At 35.5% G+C, this 11595-nt stretch overlaps 1 protein-coding gene across 3 annotated transcripts in view; it reads right to left on the reverse strand.

Moving 5' to 3' along the window:
- Window positions 1–9063, reverse strand: part of LOC132096133 (YEATS domain-containing protein 2-like) — a 37612-nt gene extending 28549 nt beyond the window's left edge. For 2 of the 3 annotated variants that reach the window (XM_059501329.1, XM_059501327.1), the window contains exons 1-11: window positions 8939–9063; window positions 8609–8630; window positions 8395–8512; window positions 8221–8318; window positions 7892–7984; window positions 5152–5379; window positions 4911–5023; window positions 2858–3019; window positions 1986–2097; window positions 1442–1486; window positions 254–461 (exon numbers count right to left, since the gene is read on the reverse strand). In XM_059501329.1, the coding sequence (XP_059357312.1) occupies window positions 254–461; window positions 1442–1486; window positions 1986–2097; window positions 2858–3019; window positions 4911–5023; window positions 5152–5379; window positions 7892–7984; window positions 8221–8318; window positions 8395–8494 (1159 nt within the window). In that variant the 5' untranslated portion in view covers window positions 8495–8512; window positions 8609–8630; window positions 8939–9063. The remainder of the gene's footprint in view (window positions 1–253; window positions 462–1441; window positions 1487–1985; window positions 2098–2857; window positions 3020–4910; window positions 5024–5151; window positions 5380–7891; window positions 7985–8220; window positions 8319–8394; window positions 8513–8608; window positions 8631–8938) is intronic. The other variant, XM_059501328.1, reaches the window with a different exon arrangement.
- Between the last annotated feature and the right edge of the window lie 2532 nt (window positions 9064–11595).

Below are 11595 nucleotides of genomic sequence, written 5' to 3' on the forward strand. Positions count from 1 at the left end.
TGTCTTCCGAAACACAAAATGCATTTTCATACAAGTGACTTGGGCATGGAATGTATAATGCAGGTCTAGTCTTGGATTAATACAGATTTTCAAAACAGCTGCCAAAGCTTATGCATTAAAGTGCAAACATCCTACTAATCCTCTTAATCAAAAGAATCCCATTTTAAAGACACAGTGGGATACTGCATTATTCTTTGGTGTTACTATGTGGCATAATGTGAGATGGACAAGCATTTGTGTATGTTTTGTCTACCTCTATCTGAGCTGGGCTGATCATCATGAGCATGCAGAGAGTGAGAGGAGGGCTGCCGAGAGCCTTGGGCAGCTGTGGAGGTAGAATCAGACCCGCCCACAAATGGCAGATGAGAGGAAGATGATGATGAAGATGATGACGACGATGAGGGAGCCGAGGGGATGAAGTCATCACCTAGTGAGTTTTTGTGGAGCTCAACATCCACCACCTTTAGAAAATAATAAACAGAAAGAAAAAAATGTCATTTTAAAGATGAATCAAGGTATATCTGACACTTGTAATAAACCTTGTCATCACAAAATCATTTTAGAACTATAAAAACCTGCACTTTCACTGTGTCCTGGTTGAAAAGTAATTTTCTGCTTCCTGAGTTCTTCAGCTTAAAAGAAACCTTCATCATTCTCAGCATTTTATTTTTTCCTTGGAGTAAACATTTTTTTTAAACTTTCCACACACCTCAGTTGCACGGATAAAACGTTTAACTATGCTATGGCCTCAGGGTCAGAAACCAGATTTTATTCCCTTTTTACTTTGCTGAACACAAACAACAATAAATCTTCTTTTGACACTTTCACTCATAACTCCAGTTTTGTGCTTGCCATCACCCTGAAGACTATGACATTTTTATCACTAGATTCACAGCTGAGACCTTGACTTCTGTTTTTAGCCCATTTAGGTAAGTGACATGCTCTTTAAGTTATTAACTGACAAACAAACACATGTCCACTTTCATGTTCCGTTTTGATGTCATGTCATGTTCCACACATGTCCTGTTTTGATGCGCTAAATTAATTCTATGTCAATGAGACAATCTTATGTAATTCTGCACATATGTCTACATAACTAAGAATCTGCGAGAGGCTTTTTAAAAAAAAAATTTAGTACTGTTTGGATGAAACCATTTAACAAAACAGATATTTACATATATTCCACAAGACAAAATAATGACTGAATTTACACAACTGATCAGGCTGTTTCTTAATATTGTGCTTTGCCTCCTCCAGCAGCAATGTCAGTTCACAGCTTTTTTTTGATGGCTGTGCTTCTGCATAGTACGTGATAAAAGCAAAACTACATTTTTAGGATCTCTCATCTTAAAATAAAAAGGCTAATAATGTAAAGTTATAAAAAGGTAAAGAAAACTTGTGAGCACAGCTGCAGATCATATAAAGATAGTGTGTTTCTTACCGTTTCAGCTCCCAAAGTCTGTAAACCTGTGTATGTTCTGTCAAGCTGAGGGAGAACATATAAAAGATAAATAACAAACATTAAAGAGCAGTCTTTGCTGCAGAGTATCAAAGAGGTTGATGGGTGGAAAAAAGTATATTAATTTGCAAACTTTTCTTTTTTCTTGAATTCTCGATTCATCTTTTATTTTATCTTTGTTATTTTAACCTATAACAAAAGGGATTGCTTTGACAACAGATAAAGGAAGGAAATATCAACTGACAGGATGCTTTATAAAATTGACCATTTCACCTTTAGACTCAGAGAAACCCGCATAAAATGTTAGATTCGTGCAGACATATTCTATAATGCACAATCTGCACACACAAAAAATAAATGGAATCCTCCAAGTAAACTTCAAAGAAACAGAAGGCGATGTCATCTACTGTCTGAATTTTCCACAAAAAAGTAAAAAGAAAGATAAAGAGGGAGAAAAGGAAAGATGAAAAGGGCAACAAAAGGGTTCAAAGAGAGTGTGTATGCATGCGGTCAGTAAGTGTCTGACCTTTAAGTGGTGGATGATGTCGATACGTTTGTTCCGTTGGTCTTTAAAGTGAATCTGCACACGGACAGGAAACTCTCCCCACCCTCGACGGGTCAGGTGGAACGGTGGCTCACTAAACACACAAACAGAGTTTAAAGAGAAACTTTCTCTCTCAGCAGGCTGAACTTGACATATGCACCACAGGGATGCTCATCCACTAGAGGGCGCTGGCTGTTTTGTGCTGATATTACTTAAAGCTAAAAAACAGCTAAATGAACATTCACTAATTAAAAAGTACTTTATTGAGCAAGGATGCAAGGAAGTTTATCAAGAATTAAAGTAAAAACTTATGTTACAAAAAAAAGTATCTTAAATGTTGTTGGCGCAGTGGATAAGACACATGCCTTTGGTGTGAGAGACCCGGGTTCGAATCCACTGTGAGACACCAATGTGTCCCTGAGCAAGACACTTAACCCCTAGTTGCTCCAGAGGCGTGCGACCACTGACATACATAGCAATTGTAAGTCGCTTTGGATAAAAGCGTCAGATAAATGTAAATGTAAATAAATGCTGTTTTTTGAACATTCCATTCATCAAAGAATCTTCTAAAATAAAAAATAAAATAAAAACCTGCTGAAAAATTAGCTCTGTGATCACAGCAATACATTTTCTTTCAAAATAATAATAATAAAAAAAACTTACTAATACCAGAGTTTAGAAAAATAGTGACCATTATCACAGTTCTACACAGAATTTATATTAATAATGATATTCTGAATAATTAGTGCAAAATATAACTACTCTGTATCCAAAGACTGTTATGTAAAAAAAAAAAAGGCTATACGGTGTGATGTAATCAAAACAATCAATAAGAGAGGCAAGTAAACACACACCTGACTTCCACAAGGTCATTGGGCTTGTAGCTGGGGTGCAGGAAGAACCAGACTTTCTTCACAAAATGATCGATACTGGGCTCTTTGCGAGAACCTCGAACATACACCATCCATTTATGAGTGGACTGATCGTTCTCCTCACGTTTATCAGGGGCAATATACCTGAAAGAGAAAGAGAAAAAAAAACAGTCTAAAAATCAAACTCAAATCAATTTATAGTTGCATGCATACCTTCACTCATTGGTCGGGGAAGATTTGTTGATGCCAATGTAAACCTGCCAGTAACTCAGAACAGCCAACTATACGGTTATATTTGAAAGTAAAAAGTGAAAGTGACGTGACATTCAGCCAAGTATGGTGACCCATACTCAGAATTCGTGCTCTGCATTTAACCCATCCAAAGTGCACACACACACAGAGCAGTGAACACACACACTGTGAACACACACCCGGAGCAGTGGGCAGCCATTTATGCTGCGGTTCCCAGGGAGCAGTTGGGGGTTCAATGCCTTGCTAAAGGGCACCTAAGACGTGGTATTAAGGCTGGAGAGAGCACTGTACATGCACCCCCCCCCCCCACCCACCAACCCACAATTCCTGCCGGCCCGAGACTCAAACCCTTCGATTGCGAGTCCGACTCTCTAACCATTAGGCCACGACTTCCCTTTAAACATTAAACTCTAAATGTCACTCTTCAAGATTCAGTATGTAATTGCATGGCAGCAGTTTTGCTAGGTATCCACTCAGCAGCAGCAAGGATAAAAGTTCAGTTTATTTGCATATGTTGTGAGTTTCTTTTCAGCTCAGCGTGCATAGCGCATTTTCAACTACCTGCCTCAGTAATGTGATTTGTGCACTTCATTTTGAGTTTCTTGGGAAACAAGCATCTGCTACAAACATAAATGTAGAGTGTAGAGCCATTCAGAAACTCTTTATTCAGATAAACAGCTTAAGACGGTGAGTTTTTTCAGCACACCGGCCCTAGAGTAAACAGTCTCATAAAGATCTTTAGCAGCTCTGCAGGCAACAAAAAGAGCTTATATCATTGCTCATATGCAGACACACACACTTTTGACACTCTCACATGCTCTCAGTGCATTTTATGAGGTAAAATAGATGAGGACTGTGTGATAATGTGGAATAAATGAGGTTAGATTGCTGCCTAGGGAAAACTAAAGCTTTGCGCCATGTGAAAGTTTATTGGGTTTTGGAGAAATAATACGGTTTCAGGAGAAAGTGATGCATTTAAAAATTAATACAAGCTCAGAGAAATAAATACTGTTTCTCATAAAACCATCTGTCAAAATTACAAACTGCTACCATTCATTCAGAAGCTGTTTTTTGTTGTTATCATTTGTTTTGACAGAAGAGCAAATAACATTTGTTCAATCAAAATTGAAAACGGTCACAATTCACTCACCGACGCCATTCTTCCTAATAATGTATCGAACATACTTTTCCATGCAATTTTATGTAGCTCCTTACTACAGCTGTGCTATACTCAAAGTCTTCTGAAGTCATACAATAGTTTTTTTTTTTAAAGAACAGACCAGAATTTAAGTCTTCATTCACTGAAACCTCTGACATTGTATTTCCCCTTGGTGTGTTCACAACAGATATATCATTTTGCATTCCACAGAAGAAAGTCAGTCATAGAAGTTTAGAATGATATTAGGGTGACATAAAAATAACAGAATGATGATGGAATATTCCATTTTTGGTAGACCATCCCTTTAAGTTAGCAGAGCCGAGAATAAGGCGTCCTACTCAAGGGCACACCAGAATTATTCCGAGAAAGAGCACAAACATCAGTCAGGATCCCAGAGGTGCTAAATCAAAACTCTCCAGTGCAATAACAAAGATTTAGGCCAGAATGCCTGTGGTTGTTGAAATAAAGCTAATCTACACTACAAACAAATGGTAAAATATTCTTCAAATCACACAGGGTTCACGCTATGCATGCAAACAGCCATTATGCTAATATAGTAAAATTAAAATGAGTATTATCTGATCTGTAAAATAAGGGCAAAGAGAAAACCATGATGCTTCATACTTAGATACGTTGCCCACAACAATGGTTTTCTTCATGTAGAGCCGTGAAGCCTCATCTCCTGTAGTGTGGTAAGTCCCATGCTGCTCTAAGGATGATGGCACATCAGATGTGTCCTACACATGGGAATGTAATAAAACAAATGTTAATGTCAGGTACTGTAGGCATAGAGTAACAGTGCTGTAGCATTTTCAAGCCATGCAATCCCTCAGACTTATGTTCTGATAGTGTGTGGGCTACTAACTTTTCCTGTGTTCCTGCTGGGTCGACGTACACGTGGACCGCTGTCCTCTCTCCCACTGTCCGTCTCCCTCTCCCCAGCCTCCCCATGTTGGCTGAGGGACTCGGTCTCAGACTGGACCTGTGATGGTGTCTCTGAATTCTGGTTCAGTGGAGACGAGGATCGGGAGGGGGAATCCAAGAAGCGTTTTATGGCAGGGTGGTTCAGCACAGATGGGTCACTTTTAGAGGCCTGGAAGCAATTAAATCAGTAATCAACTGTTTGTACTTAGAGTTAGAGGAAATTTCAACAAAGCACCAACAAAACTGGAAGTTTGTTTTTTCCAGAATTATCAAAACCAGAAGTTTGTTGTTTTTAACATATATAAAGTGCACCAATAATTGCCTGAATTTTCGGCTACCTTGGTTCCAGAAGTATTTTCCCATTCATTTAAATCCCATAGAGAAAAAGTATTTGTTATGAACAAAACCAACCAGCTTTGAGGTGAATCACACCACTACAAACTTTTATTTGAAGCAAAAAGTATCAAAAAATCTGACAAACACAAATATACAAGACTGTATACTTAACGAACTTAATAAGGGAAAGAATTACTACATTCCCACGAAGCATTACGAATTATTTAATCAAATTACAAATGATGGAGAAATATATAATTATACTTTAAAATCAAGTATTATATATATATATATATATATATATATATATATATCAGAATCAGCTTTTTTCGCCTGGTGTGTGCAAACACACAAGGAATTTTTTGTGGTTTTAGATAGATAGATAGATAGATAGATAGATAGATAGATAGATAGATAGATAGATAGATAGATAGATAGATAGATAGATAGATAGATATAATACACACATTTACTTTGCATTTATATATATATATATACAGTACAGACCAAAAGTTTGGAAACATTACTATTTTTAATGTTTTTGAAAGAAGTTTCTTCTGCTCATCAAGCCTGCATTTATTTGATCAAAAATACAGAAAAAACTGTAATATTGTGAAATATTATTAATTACAACTTAAAATGATAGTTTTCTATTTGAATATACTTAAAAAAAATAATTTATTCGTGTGATGCAAAGCTGAATTTTCAGCATCATTACTCCAGCCTTCAGTGTCACATGTAACATCCAGTCTATCACATGATCATTTAGAAATCATTCTAATATTCTGATTTATTATGAGTGTTGGAAACAGTTCTGCTGTCTAATATATTTGAGGTTAAAAAGAACTGCATTTATTAAAAATAAAAATAAAAAATCTAATAATATATATTCTAATAATATATTTTCTTTACTATCACTTTTTTTTTTTTTAAGTATTGATTTTATTTAAAAAGAAGGAAAAAAAATTACTGACCCCAAATTACTGACCAGTAGTGTATATTGTTATTACAAAATATTTATATTTTAAAAACATAGCTTTTTTTTTTTTTTTTACCTTGTATTCATCAAAGTATCCTAAAAAAGTATCACATGTTCTGAAAAAAATATTAAGCAGCAGAACTGTTTCCAACTTTGATAATGAATCATCATATTAGAATGATTTCTAAAGGATCATGTGATAATGATCCTAAAAATTCAGCTTTGCATCACAGAAATAAATGATAATTTAAAGTATAATAAATTTAAAAACAATTATTTTAAATTGTAATAATATATCACAATATTACATTTTTTTCTGTATTTTTGATCAAATAAATGCAGGCTTGATGAGTAGATGAAACTTCTTTCAAAAACAGTAATGTTAAAAATAGTAATGTTTCCAAACTTTTGGTCTGTACTGTATATATATATATACACACACACACATTTATTGCATATTATGCGAACAAATATGTAACCTATCTAGGAAATTTGAAATTCATAAAGACGATAAAGAGTTTTTTAGTGCGATTTGGTGATTAGTAGAGAGTTTTTGCAGAATCACAGGTAATGTATTTTGAAACATTAACAACCTCAAAGATCACAGTAGGCCTGTCTTTAATAATTTATAAATGACCACTTAAAGGGTTAGTTCACCCAAAAGAAAAATTCTGTCATTAATTACTCACCCTCATGTCATTCCTAACCCGTAAGACCTCTGTTCATCTTTGAAACACAAATTAAGATTTTTTTATGCATCATGTGAGCTCTCTAATCCTCCATAAACAGCATGTGTCCTTACACAATCAAGGTCCAGAAACATAGCAAGGACATCTGTAAAATAATCCATATGACATCAGGGGTTCAACTTAAATTTAATGAAGCTATGAGAATAATTTTTTTTTTGCGCAAAGGAAAAAGAAAAAAAAAGAAAAAATGCAACAATTTGTCTCCTCCACGTCATATAGGGTGATGAAGAGGAGACGAATTGTTGAATAAATTCGTAATTTTTTTCTTTTGTGCATGAAAAGTATTCTACTAGCTTCGTAAGATTACGGTTGAACCCCTGATGTCACATGGATTATTTAACTGATCTCAGCTATGTTTCTGGACCTTGATCGTGTAAGGATCATTGCTGTCTATGGGAGGGTCAGACAGCTCTCAGATTCCTTCAAAAATAACTTAATTTGTGTTCTGAAGATGAACAGAGGTTTTACGGGGTTTGGAACGACATGAGGTTGAGCAATTAATGACAAGAATTTTTTGGGTGAACAATCCCTTTAAAATCAACTGCTCTATGGAGAAAATGAATAGTATTTTTACTTCTGGGACTTGACTCTATTAAAAACAATGTTTATACGATTACCTCAGGGACTTTAGGCTGTCCGGCATTGGCATAGTAGTTTGCGACAATGCAGGCTCTGAGCTTGTCCATCATTCTCCTGGCCTCATTCAACCTCTGAGGGGAAAATAAACAGATAATAGTTCAACTTTTGAAATTCATGTAGTGTACTACAGGTTTAGGTGTTTACTTTATCTCAAGATGTTTGACTTCTAAATTATGTGTTGACACTGTACCGATATTTGATCTTAAATACAGTTTCTGAGTACTTGTTGCACTGCTGATTAAAGTATTTCTGGACTAACAAAGCACTGTTAGTCCCAAAATAAAGTGACTATTGGACAGACAATTACCTGCCCGATAACCTCGATCTCATGCTCTTTATTCTTCATCTCAAGAGAAAACTGATCCTTGATGATTGCTTCAATCTTCTGCACCGCAGCTTCACGAGCTGGTAAAAATCAAACAAGCAGATTAAAAAACGATTTGTGTGATACTCTACATCACTGTTAGGAACCTAGTCTTACCATTCTGCTCCACCACTTTACTCCTCTTGTTCTCCTGCACTTGAGTGATGTCCTCATAGTCGGGATCTTTGTCCTCTATTTTCCTTTTGACCCCAGACATGATCACTCATTGGCTGGACTGCAGACACAGTGCACAACATGCCACATAAACAACAACACACTTGTACAGGCACACACAGAGGCCGAGTCTCAAAACTTAGCTGCTTAACGTTACCTGTAATGCCTAATAATACGTCCTAGGTAGGCAGTTTGTTAGATTTTGAGACACAGCTTAAGTATATGAGCATACAAGTGTGATTATATTTCCTTGACAAACTGATATTAGTTATTACAGAGGTTTAAAATCTAAAAAATCACTTTTAAAAATAATTTACAACAGAAACAATTAGATGCTAATCTGACACACACACTACGCCAAACAAAACAACAGCTTTTTAAGCAGTTATTGCACAACTCACAACACTAACGCTTTTCTAAACTGCGCAAAACGTGACGTTGACGCGCACAAAAGTGGTCAGTGTGTTAATTTACACGGTAAACCTACGCTGAATTGGCTGGTGAAATGTTAGCCGTTAGCTTCGGTTGGTCTCGCGCACACGAAAGTCTCGCGCGGACACACGAAGTCGTGCAGGGCGCGTTCCCGCTCAGGAAAAAGCGCAGCAAGCGCGCGGCCTACATTAGCGAAATAAGGGGTTTGAAGCTGAGATCAGCTCGATCCGTGGAAATATTTAGACGAAAAAAGTGTTAATATAAATATTAATATTTAAAAAAAATAATAAATATCACACTACTTTAATGAATAGGAAACGTATGATTTATATAATTAACCACAGTATAAATTGGGTCTTTTTTCAAGAAACTCAAACTACATTATCTTTAACATTTTTAAATTAAACATAGAGATGAAGAGATGGTAGAAATTGAGTTACAACATAGTTTAAAAGAAATTAAATCAGTAATAAAAGAGAAAATGAGTAAAAAGTGGCAACAATATTGGGATAATGAGAGTAAAGGGAGACATTTATATGCAATTCAAAAGAAAGTGGGAAAAGGTAGAAAAAGAGGGAGAAATAGAAGGGAGGAAAGTATAATTACAAGACTAAGGGTGGGGCATACCGGTTTGAATAAAACATTACACTTAATAAGCATCCAACGGGTTTGTGTGAGAAATGTGGACAGAGTGAAACTGTAGAACATGTGATTATTAATTGTAATGGGTATGATGAAGAAAGAGAAGTGCTAAGAGAAGAATTATGGAAGAATGAAGGGAAAGAGTTAACATTAAAGAATATATTAGACTCGGATATAGGAAATAGTATGGTTAATGTGTTGTTTCAGTTTTTGAATAATACTGGTTTAATGAAGAGAATGTAGGATTAATATGTATTTAGGCTTATAGAGAGAGGTAGAAGATGTGGATGAGTATAGTGTGAGACAGGGTAAGTAGATTTGGAGGTAAATAAGGTTACGGATGGGAAGCGGGAGTTAAAGGGAAGTGGGGTGGAAGCTGGAGGAGCTGAACACGCAGCGCGCCAGTGGGTTTTTTTTTTTTTGGGGGGGGGGGGGGGGGGGGGTGATTAGGAATGTTTCAGATCCAAGCTCCAAGCTACCGGAAGTACGCCAGGAGACGTATGCTAGAAAATAGATAGAAATTTTGAACCTTCACTGAGTTAGCCCATGTTATACCCGAGTCAGACCAAACGGTGTCGCTGAAAACCACATTTACAGCAACATCTCACCATAAAGTCAATAGTGTAATTCTGCTCATGTATGTTTTAAAACGAAAAAGGCACACATCTTCTGTCTGGCATTATACACGTTTACATTTGTTGGCAACTGCTTATAAAAACTGAAATGAAAATTAATAAAACTAAATAAAAAAAAATAGTACAAATTATTTTTTTAACTAAAATTAAAATAAAAATGGAAAAATGAAAACTAAATATTAATAAAAAAATTGAATAGTATCTCAGTGTTACTAAAATAACTGTTGTGTACCATGATTTAAAAAATGCTTAGAAACATAACATTTTTGTATTTTTCATACTATTTCCATTTGCAGTTTCACATTCAAGCAGAGCCCCTTGGGTGATGAAGGCTGAAGTGTTGACGTGTTGATATGTAAAGAGTTGCTTGGAACGGATGACTTAAGTGCCATTTAAGAGACAAGGAAAAGGTACAGGTTGGATGTGAAACTGCAAGTAAATTTCCTTTGTCACGCCAGCCCAGGGCAAACAAATTCATTTAGATTTTACAAAGGCAATGGCACTTCTAACAATTGCAATTGTCATGAAAAAGGATCAGGTATAAAACTACTACAGTCACAAAGCAACAATGGCAAGAAAAAAATAAAGAAGAAACCTTAAGAGGAATCAGCACTCAAGGGAAGGTCATTCTTTTCTCTACTGCCTTTCGCTGATGCTTGAAGAAAATAATATAGTTTTAGAGGTCAGCATTAATAAATTAAAAATAAAATACAATTTAATTTTAATTTTTAAATTAAATTAAATTTAATTTAAAATGCATAAAGTCTGGGTTTAGACGTGAGGTGACACATGTACATGTATGGGTCAAACTGTTTGAGCTGACCTTAATAGCCTTGACCAGTTGTAAAGATGGTTATGGAATTTAACACTTGCCAGGTGTTATCCGGGAAAGAAAAAATGCGTAACAAATGCTTATAGAATAACTTGAGTATAAAAAAAATCTGAACCTCAGGCAAGACAAAAGAAATCTAATTTACAAAAACCATGAAAAGAACATACACTATATTTTGTTTTTGAATATGAAAGTTCAATAAATGCTAAGTGCCTAATTCCACTTTTTCTTAGCTGTATTTGTTTTATAAGACTATTAATATATGCTAACTTTGTTTCTGCGGCATATAAATCATTGATTAGCTAAGATATAGTTTTATATCGTATTCACAAAAACAACAAAAGTTTAAAGTCAGACAGGTAAACAACAATCCTTATTGTAACCACATTATTTACACTTCAATCCATGCTAGGAACTCAAACATTTCAAGTTTAGTTTGAGATTCAAAACGTCCAGTAGACTGTAAAATATAGTTTTTTTTTTGAAGAGCTTGGGTAATCTTTCAGAATGGGGAAGCAAACTTTTTTTAATTAAGAGTGGGAGTATGTTTTGTATCAACCTGACATCTCCACCAGGGTATGAGGAATATAGCTTAAGTTTCCT

Source organism: Carassius carassius, chromosome 20 (assembly GCF_963082965.1).
Source record: "Carassius carassius chromosome 20, fCarCar2.1, whole genome shotgun sequence".
Lineage (NCBI taxonomy): Eukaryota > Metazoa > Chordata > Actinopteri > Cypriniformes > Cyprinidae > Carassius > Carassius carassius.